This window comes from Capra hircus, chromosome 9 (genome assembly GCF_001704415.2).
Source record: "Capra hircus breed San Clemente chromosome 9, ASM170441v1, whole genome shotgun sequence".
NCBI classification, from domain to species: domain Eukaryota; kingdom Metazoa; phylum Chordata; class Mammalia; order Artiodactyla; family Bovidae; genus Capra; species Capra hircus.
The window spans coordinates 73679914-73699200 of record NC_030816.1 but is presented as its reverse complement, the minus strand read 5'-3'; the positions used below and the strand labels follow the sequence as shown (position 1 = coordinate 73699200).

Genomic DNA, 19287 nt, shown 5'->3' with positions numbered 1-19287 from the left:
TTTAAAGATTTAGAGAGGAGCTGTTATAAAAAAAAAATTCTTTAAAAACAATTGCTCAGTCCCAAGTATTCAGAATCTATTTTGTTTCCTCTTTAGACTGATTGACCTGTCTGAAATCTCTTTTGGATATGTGATTTAAATGATGTCTTCTTTATAGCATTCTTAATGGGGATTTTAGTAGTTTCATTGTAGATGAGTGATGGAACCACATTTTGGGGGAGTGGGGAAGGGGGGAGTGGAACGATGGCTGTGTATAACCAGAATTCTTGGTATTGCAATTTTGCCCGAAGACTTATTTCAACTGGGTTGTTTCAGTTCCTTGTTTTTAGATGTGATCTTTCAGTTCAGCTGAAATAGTAGATACAAAGCAGTGAGATCAATGAGAAAATGGTTAAGTCTTTTTCTGAGTTATTTTTGCTTTTTTAATTTACAAGATTCTTGGCAAGAGTGGTAGTGTTCAAATTTGACCTGTTAAAACTGCTTGCTAATGGGGGACATGTCTTAAGTTTTGTGAATTGATAGTACCTACAAAATGATTATTTTACCGTTTCACTTATACCTCTCTCTCTATTTCTTTGATAGGATATCTACAGGGAAATGGGCTTTGGTCACTATGAAGAAGAAGAAAGTTGTTGGGAGAAGCAAAAGAGTGAAAAAAGGGACCGACCTCAGAACCGAAGTCGTAGCCGATCTCGAGAAAGGGATGGCCACTATAGTAATAGTCACAAATCCAAATACCAGGCAGATCCCTATGAAAGAGAAAGGAGTAAAAAGAGAGACCGAAGCAGGAGTCCCAGGAAATCCAAAGATAAAGAAAAATCCAAGTACAGATGAAAGTCGAAGAATCAGACATGAGTGCTAACGTATTTGCTCTTGTATAACTTGGAGTACCAGATGTTCAGATTTTGTGTCAGAGCAGTTAAAGACTCTGCTGGTTATTTTTTTTCATAGTAGGATTATGGCCCTTTTAGATTAATATTGATTGTGTAGGGCGCTGAAAGGCAATAAAGAGCATTTTCTTCGTATACTTTTTTACACTAATTTTATTGTTATACATAAATTAGTAGTTCTCATTTTTAAAGTCTTTCATATTTTCAGTCTTTATCTTTAATGAAGTATTTCATACCTGTAAAAATACGCAATCATGTATATATAAGGTATAAAAAATAATAAATGTCCATGTACCAATCAGCCAACTTAGGAAATAAATATTGCTGGCATTTTAAAAGTGCCCTCTCCTCAAATTATTATTTTGAATGTTGTGTTTGTCGTTCTCTTGCTTATTACAGTTTTACAACATACGTAAGTATCCCTAAATGAAGTACTAAATTTTGTATTTTTTTTGAATTTTATATAAATCATATAATGTGTGTTTACTTCTGTGACTGGCTTTTTTCAACTTAGTGTCTTCTAAAAGTCATTCATTTTTATTGCTATACAGTATTATATGACAAGTCTGTAATTTATCCATTCTTCTGTTGATGGACGTTTGGAGTTTTGGTGGGTTTTTTTTTTTTTTTTTTTCCGCTGTTGTACACAGTGCTGCTATAAACATTCTTTATCTAGGAGTAATTTGCTTGGTCATGTGATATGGATGTTTTCATATTTATAAGATAATGCCAAATTATATTCTGCAGTGGCTGTACCAGTTCATACCCCGAGGCACTATTTGAATTACCTTTGTTTCACATGATAATATTTCATATCATATCACATCTAGTACTTGCTAATTTCAGACTTTTTACTTTTGCCAATCCAGTGGCTGTTACGTGGTATATTATTGTAGTTTCCAGCAAGAACACTACTATTAGTCTTAGATTTGTTCTTCTATATAAAACGTTTTTTAAATTCTTTTTCTCTGGTTGCTTTAAAGGTTTCTCTTGATCACTGCTGTTAAGCACTTTGATTATGATGTGCTTGATACAGTTTTTGTTTCTTGGTTTTCCCCTTCATGTTTCTTCTGCTGGGACTGTTTATCTGTAGGTTTATGGTTTTCACCAAATTTGGAATTTGGGGGGGCTTTTTCATTAATTTTTTTTGTCTCTGTCCTTCATTTCTTTCCCTCTGGGACTGTGAATTGTGTGTTAGGCCACTTGCAACTGTCTCGCAGCAAGCACTCTTGTGCTCTGTTTTGTTTTTTGTCTTTTTTTTCCTCTGTCTTCCAGATTGGTTTCAGTCGCTGTGTCCTCAAGTTCATTAGCCTTTTCTCCTGAAGTATCTAATTTCTTATTAATCCCATCCAGTGTATTTTTCACCTCATACATTATATTTTTAATCTTCAGAAGTTCCATTTGGGTCTTTCTTATATCTTCCGTGTCTCTCCTTCCAGACTCCTGCTTTCCTCTATTTTTGTTTGTTTGTTTTCTGTTTTGGACATCTGACATGTATTTGTAATTACTGGTTTGACCATTCTATCATCTACCATTTCTTGAAAGTTTCTACTGATTTTTTTCCCTGTCATTATTAGGTTGTAATTTCCTTCTTTGCATGCCTGATAATTTTTGGATTTTACATTGTTGGGTGCTGGAGCTTATTCCTTTAAATATGTTGAGCTTTGTTCTGGGAGATAGTTACTCAGAAGCAGTTTGATCCTTTCATGGCTTGCTTTTACACTTGATGATCTAGGACCAGAACAACCGTTAATCTAGAGCTAGTTTGGCTCATTACTGAGGTAATAACCCTTCTGAATAATCCTCCTTCTGCCTGGTTTGTAATGAGTTTTCTCCACTCTGGCTGTGGAGAATGAGAACTATTCTGAGCCCTGTATGGACTTGAATTTTACCACTTACTCCTTTCTGGTGGTTCTTCCCCACCTTTGGGTAGTTTTCTTAAGTGTGTACACTGTTTAGCTGAAGCCTCAGGGGAACTCTCTGCAGATCTGGAATTCTCCCTCTGTAGCTCCCTCCTCTCTCCAGTACTCAGTGTATGTATGAGTCGCTCAGTCGTGTCCAGCTCTGTGACCCCATGGACTGGGGCCTGCCAGGCTTCTCTGTCCATGGGATTTCCCAGGCAAGAATACTGGAGTGGGTTGCCATTTCCAGTACTCTGCCCTGCAGATTTTACCTTGGTGTCCTGAATGCTCCACTAGGGGAACGCCCGGGCTCTCCCTGCAGTTAGCTCAGGCAATGGTAGGACTTTCCCTGTTTGTTCTCTCAGGAGTCACTGTCCTGCACAGTTGTCCAGTGTCTGAAAAAGTCTGTTGTATATATTTTGTACAGGTGCTGCATTGGTTAATATGGAAAAGGGAAATCCTGCCCCTGTTACTCCATTTGGCCAGAGCGGAAGTCTCATTGTTTGAATGTGCATTTCCTAAATGCTGAAAGGTTGAGCGAGCTTCTTTTCATGTATATTCATTTCCTGAATGCTCTCAGTGAAAAGCTTATTTCATGTCTTTCGTGCATTTTATATTATGTTATTGCCTTTTTATTTTATGTTTCCTTAAGGAGTTAGATTGTGGATACTAGTCCTTTTTTACTGCTAAATGTTGTAAATATTCTCCCCGTTCATGGTTACATTTTTACCTATTGATGCCTTTGGAAGAGCACAAGTTGTAAATTCCGCCTCCCCCCACCTTTCTCCCCCGAACTTTTTAATATGAAAGGTTTCATTCATGTGTAGAAACATATAAACATAACAAACCTCCATATATATTCCATCCAGATTAAACAGTAACATTTTGTGGTTGAATAATTTTGAAGTAAATTGAAAACATGATATTTCATCTTTCAGTATTTCACCATGCATTTTCTACAAAGTGTCCTCTATAACCACGGTAGTATCGTCACACTGAAAACAACAATCTCATATTACATACCACATACTCAGATTTCTCCCATTGTCCCAGGGATGTCATTTTTTGATGTTGATTTGTTTTTAAACCCAGGCTCAACCATGCTTCATGTAGTGCTTGTTGTTGTCATTTTATTCTCTTGATCTAAGAGTTTTCCTGCCATCCTTCCACTCCAGCCACTTTTTTTTTTAATGACATTGAAGAGTTCAGGCCAGTTGCTTTGTAGAATATTCCACATTCTGAAATTATTTGATGATATCTTCATGGTGTCCTCCATCCTTTCTACTTTTTATAAGCTGTGAGTTAAGTCTAGATATTTGATTAAAATTAGGTTATGCATTTTAGACAAATTTTTAAGTTTAATGTCAAATTTATTAACCTTTCCCTATATGTTTTGTGCCTTTTGTATTTTGTTGAAGAAATCCTTAATAAAGATATTCTGCTATATTCCAAAAGTATAAAGTTTTGTTTTTTACTTTCAGTCCATATTGAATTGTTTGTGTGTATGTGTATGGTGTGATAATAGGGATTTAAATTCACTTTTCACTCCAACATATGGCTCTAATCAGTTGTCCAAAATCTATTATGAAGTGAAAGTCGCTCAGTTGTGTCTGACTGTTTGCGACCCCATGGACTATACAGTCCATGGAATTCTCCAGGCCAGAATACTGGAGTGGGTAGCTGTTCCCTTTTCCAGGGGATCTTCCCAACCTAGGAATTGAACCTGGGGTCTCCCCCATTGCAGGTACATTCTTTACCAGCTGAGTGAGCCACGAGAGAAATAATGCTTCTTAAAAACCTGTTAGGAATAGTTCATCTATTTCCCATTGATCTGTCATAAGTTTCTATAGATTTGTGTGTGAGTTTTGTTTCATGGGCTCTCTGTTCCATTGGTCTATTGTTTATTCCAACACGAAAACCAAATATCTACACTTCTATGGCTTTAAAGAAATCTTGATATTTAAGCAACACCCCCTCGCTCCCCGCCCACACCCGCTGCCCACCCCCCAGCCATCTGTTTCATTAGCAATGCTGTGGCAATTTTTCTGTATATTTGGAACCAACTTGTTAGGTTTCCCAAAGGATTCTGTTGCTACTTCAACTGTATTTATATTCAAACAGTAAATCACTTTGTGGCAACAATATCTTCATATATCTTCCTAGTCAGACAGGCTGCGTGTGTATGTGTGTGTGTGTGTGTGTGTGTGTGTGTATGCAAGCATGTGCTCAGTTGTGTCCAGCTCTTTGTGATCCCACCAGGCTCCTCTGTCCACTTCCCAGGCAAGAATACTGGAGTGAGTTGCTATTTCCTTTTCCAGGGATCTTCCCAACCCAGGGATCAAACCTGAGTCTCTGGCATCTCCTGCATTGGCAGGCAGATTCTTTACCACTGCACCACCTGAGAGGCCCAAACATAGCAAACCCCTCCATTTAATTCTTAGAATTTTCTTTAGAAAGCTTTTGAACATCTTTTGTTAGATTTACTGCTAGTTAATCATTTATGTTCTAATATAAATGATATCTTACAAATGATTTTTTTTGTTTCTTGAGCAAAGAAGTTATATTTTTGATTAAATGTCCCTGAAATATCCAGCCATTTTACTACAAGTCTTGTATTTAAAATTTGTATGGTTTTCTTGGGTCTTTTATATGGACAATAAGTGACAGTGACATTCGTATAGTGCTTGCTGGCTAAAATTTCTAGTACTGTGATAAAACTTTCCTATAATCTTCCTTTTCTCTTTTATTCTTAACTGGATTTGATGTCCACATTATAGAGTAAGTTTGTGACTATTCCCTTTTTTTCTATTAAATAGAAGAGAAAGATTGAAATAGCTCTTCCTTGAATGTTGGATAGAGGGTGCCTACAAAATTGACCTTAGCATTTCTTTAGTGAGAAAATTTAACATGATTAGATTTCAGTGATTATAGAATTCTTAGCTTTTCTGTTACTCTCAGAGTTTATTCATTTTTGTTACTTTGTCTTTCTGTAAATGTTTTGTTTTCATTGATGTTTTCAGTTTATGTGAAGATACTTGCAGTACACCTAGCTGATTTTTTTTACTGCCCTTTTAATTTTGTCTTACTTGATCCTAATGTTTTAGTGTCTCAGAAAAATCACATAGCAAAATGGATTATGTTTAATCTGATTATAACTGATGAGTTTAATCCTGATTATTTGCTAATGTATTTGGATTTATTCCTACCACCTTATCTCGTGCTTTTTTGGGTTTTTGTTTTCCCTTCATTTTCTTTTGGATTAATTCTAAACATTAAAAAATATTCTGCCCTCTTCCTCCTCATCTTCTTTGTCCTGGGGAATTGCCTTTGAATTTCCCATCCATACTTAAAATGTAAGGTGATATTTTGAAGATATTAGACATCTTTAAAGTTAAAATCACTGCTTTTCTAATTTTGTGCTATAATCCTCCCGTGTTTTGGTCTCAGCTTGTGATTTAGTCTGTATTGTTATTACCGTTTTTATACAGGTAACTGTTAGATTTACCCATATGTTAATCATTTCTTTTACCCTCCATTCTTCTTGCATCTCAGATCTTCCACATAATATCATTTTCCATTTTTCTGAAGCACAACTTTGATATTTCCTTGCATGTGCATACTAAGTCGCCTCAGTCATGTTTGATTCTTAGCAGCGCTATGGACTGTAGCCCACCAAGCTCCTTTTTCCATGGGATTTCCCAGGCAAGAATACTGGAGTGGGTTGCCATTTCCTTCTCCAGGGGAACTTCCTGACCCAGAGATCAAAACTTGCCTCTCATATCTCTTGCATTGGCAGGCGGGTTCTTAACCACCAGTGCCACCTGGAAAACTGGCCATAAAAACAAATTAACTGCTGCTACATAGCTTCCCATTTAAATTTTTTGAGAATTTGAATCTTTAGTTTTTTTCTACTAACATATGTAGTGGCTTCTTTTTTATGTGTTTCTGATTTTTTTTTTTTTAATGTAATTTGGGACTCTGACTGCAAGGAGATTCAATCAGTCCATTCTGCAGGAGATCAGCCCTGGGATTTCTTTGGAAGGCATGATGCTAAAGCTGAAACTCCAGTACTTTGGCCACCTCATGTGAAGAGTTGACTCATTGGAAAAGACTCTGATGCTGGGAAGGATTAGGGGCAGGAGGAGAAGGGGACAACAGAGGATGAAATGGCTGGATGGCATCACTGACTCGATGGATGTGAGTCTGAGTGAACTCCAGGAGTTGGTGATGGACAGGGAGGCCTGGCGTGCTGCGATTCATGGGGTCACAAAGAGTCGGACATGACTGAGTGACTGAACTGAACTGAAGGTATCTAAACTGAGGATGCTTTTCTCTAGAGATTTACATTTGTTTTTTAGTCTTCAGGTGATGCTGTCACCTAGGGCCACTTTAATTTCTTGGCTTACAATTTCCATGTGCATACATAGCGTAATTTTGAACCATAAAACATAGAGTATACAAAATATCAAGGGAAATAAATCTGTTATTATGATCTATCTCCATTTCCATCCTTGCAGAGCTGGGAAGATGCTTGCAGATTCCCCCACCCCCTCCGCCACCCCGGCCTAGTCCTTCTCTGATGGAGAGCCCTTCATGTGAAAATCATGTGGCCTGAGGCCCTTAGTCCCCAGAGCTCTATTTTCATGGCTGGTGGTTAACTTATCATTTTGTTCATATATTTTTGGTCTTGAGGAAATTCCCCCAACTGTCTTACAGTCTCATCAGTTCACTTAAAGTGCGATTGCCATAACTTATCTTGATTTATCTGGCATATGGATGTTTTACAGAGAGTAGCAAGAGGGGAATGGAGGTGTTACAGTTCAGAATATCCAGGCAACTATACTGCCTGGACGGAGAAGGCAATGGCACCCCACTCCAGTACTCTTGCCTGGAAAATCCCATGGACGGAGGAGCCTGGAAGGCTGCAGTTCATGGTGTCGCTGAGGGTCGGACACGACTGAGCGACTTCACTTTCACTTTTCACTTTCACGCATTGAGAAGGAAATGGCAACCCACTCCAGTGTTCTTGCTTGGAGAATCCCAGGGACGGGGGAGCCTGGTGGGCTGCCGTCTATGGGGTCACGCAGAGTCGGACACGACTGAAATGACTTAGCAGCAGCAGCAGCAGCATACTGCCTGGAAACTCCCATGGATGGAGGAGCCTGGTAGGCTGCAGTCCATGGGGTCGAGAAGAGTCAGACACAACGGAGCGACTTCACTTTCACTTTTCACTTTCATGCATTGGAGAAGGAAATAGCAACCCACTCCAGCGTTCTTGCCTGGAGAATCCCAAGGACAGAGGAGCCTGGTAGGCTGCAGTCTACGGGGCCGCACAGAGTCAGACAAAACTGAATCGACTTAGCAGCAGCAGCAGCATACTGCTAAGAGCAGGTGTCTCTCTGGTAGCACATGTAATTCTTAGGCATCAATAGAAGAAAGCTGTATAGACATTGCATGAAAAACTATCATCCTGAATATAGAAAGGTAAGATTCTAAATTACAGAAGATGAATACAGAAGATTCTAAATTTGTTCTGAAAGAATGAATGAGCAAGGAAGAAATGATGATTGACTATGACAGGAGCCTTGAGAAGCAATAACTGACAACTGAAATTTGAATTCAGTAGGTTCGGTGGGAAAAATAAAAGCAGTAAAAATTTCTGAACCTATTGTTTCAAGGAAAAGCTATCCTTAATTGCCACAGATGATATTTTAGGTATGAAAGACTCTAGTTTTAGCAAAGATGTGTGTTTGGAAACACTAAGTCCTATTAATCAGAAACTGTTTTTAATGGTAGTGACCTCTAAATAGAATGTCCATCAAGTCTCCTTGATTAGATACAAGGCTATCATGGTGCTATGGTGCTACGACTAACATCTAGGGTAAAGTAACTGTTTCCTGCTTCTGTTTTGCTTCTCTAGGTATTAGGTGAACTCTTAGGTCAAGCTCCAGTAATATCTTACTTTTCTTTAAAAAAAGTAGCTATAGGTATATATTTTTATCTTTCAGAGGGAAAAATAGCCATTATGAGACTAAAATTGCTCATTACTTATAACTTTGCTGTCAAGTTTCAGATTTGATCTCCCTTACCAGTTGAATTTTCAAAGATTTTGAATAGAACTATTAAAGGCTAAAAGAAGAGAAACTTTAAGTAGGTCCATACTTTCACAAATGTCTCCTAATGTATTAGTTGCTTTTTAGTTACTGAAGATATATTTCATACCTATGTTTTCCACTCATCATAAAAAGTTTTCAGTCTCAAGTTTGACATTTCTTACTTGCATCAAGACTGAGTCACAAAGAATATATTACAGATAGTAAAATCGAAATCACAGAAGACTTACCTTTCAGTGGCTGTTGCTATGAAACCATGTTTTGATGGGAAATTTTAGAGAAGTTTGTGCTTCCTGTTGTTAAATGATAGAATATGGAGATCCCCTTAATTTTCAAAATTGCCCCTTTTTAAAAGCAAGTAACCTCAATTATTCTTTCTAATGGGACAGACTCTTTCTTCTTACCCTATCTTACTTACCCAGAACTGCTAATTAGGTTTAATTTTATCTTTGCTTCCTCTCCTTGCATGTTAAAAAGGCAGCTGGGCAGAGTTTTAGAGAGATGTTTTATGTGCAATTACAAGGTTGTATTGCTATTATTTTTACCTAGGACACGGGGATGCTGAAAATACCTAACAGATCAAAAATATGGTAACTTATGAGCAAGAGAGCTTGGATAAAATGAGAAGTTAGAAAAGTGCTGTTTTGTTGTTGTGGATCTAGAACAAGACCACAATGACCTCTGGTTCCTGAAAGAGAGAAAATTTTTTGTTTAATTTTGTTTCCTCCAGGCAATGTGATCTGGAGAAGAGAACTTTGGGATTCCAAGTCAGAAAATGACTCAAAAAGCAAGAGGGGGACTTCCCCAGTGGTCCAGTAGCTAAGGCTCCACACTGGCAAAGCAGAGGGCCCCGGGTCAGGGAACTAGATCCCCCATGCCACAGCTAAAGGTTCCGCATGCCACAACTAAGAACTGCCGCAGCCAAAAATATAACCAAAACAGACAGGCAAGAGGGAGAGTAATATGGTGGTCTGGCTGAAGCTAGCGCCACAAGTAGAGAGCGTGGAAAGGTGAGGGGAGTGAGCTGAATGCGAAACTGAGACTTGCTTTCCAGACAGAGGAAAAGCAGAATACATGTCTAACAAAGGCAGTTGAAAAAGTCACCTGGACTTTTGAAAAAGTCACTCTGGCAGTTATATATAGTTACTCAAGGGTTGGCACCAAGTTCCTCGGATGGCCTTGCACACGACTCATTTGCCATCTATCGACACACAGCCCCCAATCCAGATTTGCACCAAAGCGGGCTTCCCAGAGGAGACGATGAATAACGTGACACCTTCTGTGTTTGTTATCCAGGTTGGTGCAGTGCTGGAATGTGGAACGGGCCACACAGTAACAACTGTAAAAGTCGTACTATCTTAGTGACATAATCACTCATTGGACATTACAGAACACACTTCAGATATCTTTGGAATGGTGGGAGCTCGACATACTTTGAATGAAAGTTTGATCTGGTGTAGGGTTGGAATGGAGACTGCCCCCCGCCCCCGCAGCCCCAGTTTTGGGGTACTCACTTTGTGCTGTGTTGGTGGGATGTGTGCAGAGGGCTAGCCTGGAACTGCCCAGATTCATCTTTGCACATCTGACACACAGGATAGTGCCTCACCTCAGGAGGAGACTGGCCCCACAGATTCTGCCATCTCAGCTGATGGCTAGTGTGTATTTGTAACTTTATTGTAAGTGGTGTTTCATTATTATGTTGATAATTATCTACTACTCATTCTCTGAAAATAAACCAAAGACACACACTCGTGGCCTTTCTCCCCTAGCGTATGCTTATGGGAAAGGATGTCACGGGCTTCCCTGCTTGATCTTCGGGCTTCTCTCAGCTGTCTTCTCGCGGCACACCCCGGGCGTGTGCAGGAGCAGAGCAGGCAGAAGAACATGCACTCAGCCGCTCCTCGATCGGCTGCCAGCCGCTGCGCCCAGGGCCTCGCTCTGGCCCCTTCTTATCCTCCCGCTGCATGGGAGCAGTGAGCTTAGTGGAGTCCATGGTGACCTCGGCTGAAGGCTCTGAGGGAAGGCAGTGCGGGGGTTACTCATTTCCTAGGGCTGCCATCACATGGTATCACTAGCTGGATGGCTTGAAACAAGTCATTCTTCTTTCAGTTAAAATACATGATTACAAAAATTAAAACAAAACCAAACACCAAAACAACATGTGTTGATTCTTACGGATCTGGAGGCCTGAAGTCCGGAGGCAAATGATCAGCAGGGCTGTGTTCCCTCTGAAGGCTGTAGGGAAGAATCTTAGCTCCTCTGTTCCTAGCTTCAGGTGTGGACCTGACTCACAGTTGCATCACGCCTATCTCTGCTTCTCTTCACCTGGCCTTCTTCCTTGTGGCTCTTCTGGGTCTCTCGATCCAAACCTTTTCTCTTATAAAGACACTAGTCACGGGATGCCACGGCCACCCTCATCCAGTCTGATAGCTAATCAGCTTGATTATATCTGCAGAGACTCTATGTCCAAATAAAATCACATTCACAGATATTGGAGGTTAGGACATTTGGACATTATCTTTTTGGAATATATCGTTTCAACACACTGCAAGGGGTGAGGTATTTACCACATTCAAGAAAAGCTTCTGCAGCACTTAGGCCAGAGGCCAGCAAAGATGCTGCTGCAAGGATACAGAGCTGAGCCCTAGAGAGCAAGTTTCTAGATGTAGAGTGTGTTGCAAGTGTTCAAAGGTGACCACTTATAATTTGCTGTCATTAGCCATGGAGAAATACCTGATCTTAACACAGCTATCATCACACCTTCTGTGCCATTAACCTGGGTTTCTCTGCCTGTTTCCCATTAACTTCACACCTGTTGGTTTATGATCTCTCTTCCTCCCAATGACTAGTGTGTGAGACCATCTCATAATTCCTTCAAGGCTTTTTGTGAGAGAACTATGGACTCCAGAGAAAGCGGGTTCTCCAAAGTCAACTTCAACTGAAACTGTGGTTGCGGCAGATTAGGGAACTTTTCAAAATGCCAACTTATTTTAATTACATAGACATAGTCTCACAATCTAAATAGAGACAGTCTCCAGCCCTCAGTCAGCGACTCAGATACTAAACAATAGGACAGTGAATTCGGTAACAGAGGTTGGAGAAAGAATAGGCCGTAGACAGCACCCTGGAAAATGGTTACTTTTCTTACTGTTGGTTGGTAAGCAGGTCTGAGATGCTTCAAAGGCTAGATGATCTTGTAAAGGCCAGGCCCCTCTCTTGATAACCTTGAGCACTCTGAGACTCAGTTTTCCTAACCTGGTGACTTCATGAGGACCCAGAAGAGGAAATCACAACAAAACTACCCATGTTTGAAAAACATATTAATGATTCAATTAATTGTTATTTTTTTTTAATGAAAATGCTTTCTAAACAAACAAACAAAGCTTGCTCAGTTCCTCCCGAGTTGAGTTGTTCTGTGAACCTCAGCCACAGTGTCAGTCACGCTTCTTATCCCTCTGAGCCTCTGCCTGGGTTTCCCTCCATCTAAAATGTTCCAAAGAACCCAGCCTTCTCCAAGGACACTTCAGACTCTCCTTCAAAGTCCGCCAAGCCACCCTTTCCTCCACAAGGCCTCCTCTGCCCCTCATGCAGTCAGCACTTCCCCTTTGATGGGACCTCTGATCCAGCACTTCTGAATCAGGGGAGGTTTTACCCCCAGGAGCCACTTTGCCATGTCTGGGCGCATTTTTAGTTGTCACCACATGGAGGGTTGTGCCACTGGTATGGAGTGGGTAGAGGCTGGCTGCCATCCTACACTGCACAGGGCAGCCTTCACAGCAAAGAACTCTCCAGCCTGAAGCATCAGTGGTAGTGAGGTTGCTTTCATCTAGGTCTGCTTTGGGCTTCCCTGGTGGCTCTGTGGTAAAGAATCCACCTGCAGTGCAGGAGCCATAGGATACATGGGTTCAAACCCTGGGTCAGGGAGATCCCCTGCAGGAGGGCCTGGCAACCCACTCCAGTATTCTTCCTGGGAGAATCTCCATGGAGATTCAGAGGAGCCTGGCAGGCTACAGTCCATGGAGTGGCAAAGAGTCAGACGTGACTGAAATGACTGAGCATGCACGCACGCAGGTCTGCCTCACACTAATGTTTACAGTGACTGGCCCTCTTTGTTGAAACTCATGTCACTAAGGGGCAGAAACTTTATTTAGTTGGTGTTTATGTTCTCAGGCTGGTGGGCACTGTGAAATGAAATTGAAATGAATTCAGCAATGTTCTTATTGTCTTGATCCCTGCAGTTGTTTGTGGTAACATCTCAGGTGGAACTCAGAGAAGGTAGATTTTAATAAACAAAAATCGTTTTAAACGCACAACTGCTTTAAGATAGATTGTTGTGCAAAGCCAATAATAACTGGTTAGATTATTGCCTAAGCAAAAAAACAATGAGAGCGCCTTTCCCACTTGCTTCTGTGTGGGTTTGTGGGTGTACACATGGCTGCTGAAGGTCCAGAATGTTGTTCTGCTTGTCTCTGTAGTCCTGGCAGTTTTGTGGTATTCCCTGGGTCCTAAACTTTCCATTATAAGTTCTAGTTATCCTATCTTCATAAAAGTTAGTGCTTGTAATAATAACAGCTAACTATTAAGGACTTACTCGATGCCGAGCAGTATTCCAAGCACTCTATGTGCATTAATTAAATTCTCAGGATATCCTGATGAGATAGTTGTAATTAATTATTTTTTAAAGCATTATTTATTATTGACCATTTTATTTTTATTTATTTTTTTGGCTAGGCCACGTGACTTATGGGCTCTCAGTTCCCTGACCTGGGATTGAACCCAGGCCACTGCAGTGAAAGGACAAAGTCCTAGCCACTGGATCACCAGGGAATGCCCTAACCGTTTTCTTTATGATTACTATTTGTTTTTATTTTTCTTTATCTTTTGGCTGCACTGCATGGCACATGGAGTCCTAGTTCCCTTACCAACAAACCTGCACCCCCTACATTGGCAGTGTAGAGTTTTAACCACCAGGCCCCCAGGGAAGTCCTGGGTGGGTACGGTTCTTTTCCCTATTTTACATATGAGGAAATGGAGGCACAGGGAGGCTAAATAATTTGCTCCAGGTTACATGGCTAATAATTGGCGGGGCAGTCTGACTTCAAGTTCATGATACCACACCGGCTATCCTGATAAGCTTAGATCTTTTCTCATACCATTTATTAAAAATTCCACATCATCATAAAATATCTGATCACAAAAAAGGGAAACTTACAAACTTCAGAGATAATATAGGAAAATATCTTTACAGTCTCAGGATAAGGGAGGACTTCTTAAACAAGATTCAAAAATCACAAGTGAAAAGGGAAAAACCAAGTTTTGGCTCCATGAAAGGAAAGACATCCACAGGTCTCAAAACATCATAAACAAAGCTAAAAAGACAAGCATTTGACTGAGAGCTGAAAGTTACCAAAAGAGAAAGGATTGGTATGAAGAATACCTGAAGATCAATACCAACTAATAAGAAAAAGACTACATGGTAGGCGCATGGTCAATAGAGGAAAAAAAGAAGAAAACTGGATGCTCCGTAAGCACGTGAAAAGATCCTCTAATTTACTGCTCCGGAAGGAGCTCAGTCATGTCCAATTCTTTGTGACCATTTAGACCATAGCCTCCCAGGCTCCTCCGTCCATGGGATTTCCCAGGCAGGAGTACTGGAGTGGGTTGCCATTTCCTTTTCCAGGGGACCTTCCCAACCCAGGGACAGAACCCATGTCTCCTGTGTCTCCTACATTGTTGGTGGATTATTTACCACTGTAATCAGGGTAATAAAAGTTAAAACAACCATGAGAAATGACTTACCATGTCTCACACATCGGGCTGGTAAAAAGCAAAAGGAATCACAGGCTCAAAATTTTGTGGGGTGACAGAGAAAAAAGAACTCCCACACACTGCCAGTGGAGGAGCCGATGGGAGGAAGCTGGTGACAACTACCAGAGTGACAAATACCTACACTGTTTTAGTTCACTGAGAAAACAGATCATACAATCCAGACTGTTCTTGGTGTTCACCGATGCTGTTCATACGAGGGAGCAGCCAAGCCAAGGATTCTGCCCTGGGTCCGTGAACCACTGAAACAGCCCACTCCATCTGCCCACGTGTTCCTATGTCCTCCCTGCAAAGGGTCCGTACTCCACATTTAAGAGCCACTGTCTCAGCACCTCCAGGCTGCTTCCTGAAAGCACAGACCTCTGTCTCTCACCACAAAGGGCCAGAGTGGAGGAAAAAATAGCCTCGGGGCAGACTCCATGCCCATCTTCAGCATAGCAAAAGAGGGAAGTGTGCGACGCTCGTGGTCCCACTGTTCTCTAAGTCTAATAGCTTTTTTTTTTTTTTTCTTTTTAGCCACCCAGCATGTGGGATCTTAGTTCCCCAACCTAAGGTGGAACCTACGGCCCCTCCACTGGAAGCACGGAGTCTTAACCACTGAACCGCCAGAGAAGTCCCCTAATAGCTTCTGGAGACATGTAAACAAGGGCCCAAGCTACTGCTGCAAGTGGGAAGCTGCTGTTCTTTTTTCATTGTCTCCTGGGCAGAGTCTAGTTTGGGGTCAATGATGCAGTAACTAAAACTGTAACCTCTCAGTTCAGTTTAGTTGCTCAGTCGTGTTCTACTCTTTGTGACCCCATGAACTCCAGCTCACCAGGCCTCCCTGTCCATCACCAACTCCCAGAGTTTACTCAGACTCACGTCCATCGAGTCAGTGATGCCATCCAGCCATCTCATCCTCTGTCATCCCCTTCTCCTCCCTCCTTCAATCTTTCCCAGCATCAGGATCTTTTCAAATGAGTCACTTCTTTGTATCAGGTGGCCAAACTATTGGAGTTTCAGCTTCAACATCAGTCCTTCCAATGAATATTCAGGACTGATTTTCTTTAGGATGGACTGGTTGGATCTCCTTGCAGTCCAAGGAACTCTCAAGAGTCTTCTCCAACACCACAGTTCAAAAGCATCAATTCTTTAGCACTCAGCTTTCTTTATAGTCCAACTCTCACATCCATATATGATTACTGGAAAAACAACAGCTTTGACTAGATGGACCTTTGTTGGCAAAGTAATGTCTCTGCTTTTTAATATGCTGCCTAGGTTGGTCATAACTTTTCTTCCAAGGAGTAAGCATCTTTTAATTTCATGGCTGCAGTCACCATCAGCAGTCATTTTGGAGCCCAAGGAAATAGTCTGTCACTGTTTCCATTGTTTCCCCATCTACTTGCCATGAAGTGATGGGACCAGATGTCATGATCTTAGTTTTCTGAATGTTGAACTTTAAGCCAACTTTTTCACTCTCCTCTTTCACTTTCATCAAGTCTCTTTAGTTCTTTGCTTTCTGCCATTAGGGTGGTGTCATCTGAATATCTGAGGTGATTGATATTTCTCTCAGCAATCTTGATTCCAGCCTGTGCTTCCTCCAGCCCAACGTTTCTCATGATGTACTCTGCATATAAGGTAAATAAGCAGGGTGACAATATACAGCCTCGACGTACTCCTTTTTCCTATTTGGAACCAGTCTGTTGTTCCATGTCCAGTTCTAACTGTTGCTTCCTGACCTGCATATTGGTTTCTCAAGAGGCAAGTCAGGTGGTCTGGTATTCCCATCTCTTTCAGAATTTTCCACAGTTTATTGTGATCCACACAGTGAAAGATTTTAGGGTAGTCAATGAAGCATAAATAGATGTTTTTCTGGAACTCTCTTGCTTTTTCGATGATCCAGTGGATGTTGGCAATTTGATCTCTGGTTCCTCTGCCTTTTCTAAAGCCAGCTTACACATCTGGAAGTTCACGGTTCACTTGTTATTGAAGCCTGGCTTGGAGAATTTTGAGCATTACTTTGCTAGCGTGTGAGATCAGTACAATTGTGCAGTAGTTTGAGCATTCTTTGGTATTGCCTTTCTTGGGATTGGAATGAAAACTGACCTTTTCCAGTTCTGTGGCCATTGCTGAGTTTTCCAAATTTGCTGGCATATTGAGTAACCTCTGTAACCTCTAGCAGGTTACAATTAGGGAGAAACTGTGGGTTCAATCCCTGGGCCTGGAAGATCCCCTGGAGGAGGAAATGGCAACCCACTCCAGCATTCTGGCCTGGGAAATACCATGGATAGAGGAGCCTGGCGGGCCACAATCCATGGTGCCACAAAGAGCTGGACATGACTGAACATGCACGCACACAGGCTGGCTAAACAGTGGTTCGACTCTTTCAACTTCTGAAAGTCATAGCAGCTAAGTCATTTCAGTTGTGGAGAAACCAAGATGAGTTTTCTCTAAATCAGATACCATAAAGACACCAGATGGTGGTTCGTTTCTTATGAAGACCACAGAGTAGCTGTTTTTCAGGTCTACATAATGTCTCTTGAGATTTCAGACACAGAATTCTGGGGTCTCTGCCAAAAATATGCTGACTTGCCTGATAGTTGAGCAGGTTCTAACATCTTTTTTGCTTTTGCTGCTGGCCACTGTGTTGCCTGACCTGTGCAGAGGCGTCCATCACCCTGGACTGATACAGATCAGGATTTAGAAATTTCATTACTCAGGTTCATCTTTTGTTAAGTGCGCAGCATGGTGGCACCTGGCAACCTCTGCAGAGAATTCCTTCCTTGACTGGTTGCTATCCTGTACATAGAAATATTGCACCTCAGAATCTGGTATTTGGGCAAGAGAGTCCAAGGAACCCCTTGGCAGTGATTAGCTCTGAGTTCTGTGGCTTTATTCGGCCAGACAGTCAGAGAACAAGGCTCCTGGACAACATCAGGTCATTTCCACACAGAAACCCTTCCCTGCACTGAGGTACATTACCACCGCTTGGACAGAGGCTTCCAGTGAAGAATGGGCACTTGATGCCCCAGCATCTACTACGATGTCCCAGGTGGGGCTAGTGGTAAAGAACCCGCCTGCCAATGCAGGAGACGTTAGAGACGTGGGTTCAATCCCTAGGTCGGGGAGATCCCCTGGAGGAGAGTATAGCAACCCACTCCAGTACTCTTGCCTGAAGAATCTCGTGGACAGAGGAGCCTGGTGGGTGACAGCCCAAGGGGGCAGCAAAGAATCTAATACAACTGAAGGGACTTAGCATACATGCACGCATCTTCTACAGGACTTGAGCTGAAAATATTATCTGATACATCACTCAACATGAGGACTTAGATTTCTCCTAAAATTTCCTACCAGGAAATCTTTATTTCTCTTGAAAACCGAGCACGCTTTACTAGGTGTTTGAGAGCTGAGAGGCTACACACGGCCAGATAAAGGGTGTATTTTGGAGCCTGATGGCCCTGGGTTTGACTCTTGACTCAAACCACTTACTGAGTGAATTTGGGCAGTTTAGTTACCCTTTCTCAACACTGCTCTGTGTGTGTGCGTGTGTGTGCGTGTGTGTGTGTGCGTGTGTGTGCGCTCAGTCGGGTCTGATTATCTGCAACCCCATGAACTATAGCCCACCCAGGCTCTTCTGTCCATGGAATTCTCCAGACAAGAATACTGGAGTGGGTTGCCATTTTCTCCTCCAGGGGAACTTCCCGATCCAGGGGTTGAACCCATGTTGCTTGTGTCTCCTGTATTGGCAGGTGGCTTCTTTACCACTAGCACCACCTGGGAAGCCCTTCAATACTGATGACCTCATCTCAAAACTGGGAAGAATATTTCCTGTGCTGTAGAGTTGTTGTGCGGATTAGGAAACTGATGGAAACTTAGCAAATATACTGGAAGTGAAAGTGAAATCCTTTAGTCGTGTCTGACTCTTTGCGACCCCATGGACAGTAGCCTACCAGGCTCTGCCGTCCATGGGATTTTCCAGGCAAGAGTACTGGAGTGGGCTGCCATTTCCTTCTCCAGGGGATCTTCCCAACCCAGGGACTGAACCCAGGTCTCCTGCATTGCAAACAGATGCTTTACCGTCTGAGCCACCAGGGAAGCCCCCAAATGTACTGGAGGGGTGAACAAATGGTAGCTGTTTTTAGAAAATCCTTTGTGTCCCAAATTTCAAAGCTAGGATCAGTGCTCAAGTGAAGTGACTATTTTAACCTAGGTTCTAGTACAATGTTCTTTTTTTCTTTGACTGGTTTCTGACTATAGTTTTGTTTTTTAATTATTAAAAACTTTTTTTAAAATTGTATGACTTTTCATCATTTAAAAAGAATTGGAGTATAGCTGATTCACAATGTTGTATTAGTTTCAGTTGTTTAGCAAAGTAATTTAGTTACACCCACACACAAATTTGTTTTTCAGATTCTTTTCTTTCATAAGTTGTTACAAAATATTAAGTATTTTGTATACTGTGCTATACAGTAGATCTTTTTTAGTTATCTATTTTATTTTTTAAACATCTCAATTTATTTATTTTTAATTGAAGGACAATTGTTCTACAATATTGTGTTGGTTTTTGCCATACAACAA

The 19287-nt window shown here is 41.4% G+C and overlaps 1 protein-coding gene across 1 annotated transcript in view; it reads left to right on the top strand.

The window, feature by feature from the left end:
- PPIL4 (peptidylprolyl isomerase like 4) overlaps window positions 1–4245 on the top strand; it is a 37840-nt gene extending 33595 nt beyond the window's left edge. Inside the window, exon 13 of the mRNA XM_005684899.2 lies at window positions 583–4245. Within this exon, the coding sequence (XP_005684956.1) occupies window positions 583–834 (252 nt within the window). The 3' untranslated portion in view covers window positions 835–4245. The remainder of the gene's footprint in view (window positions 1–582) is intronic.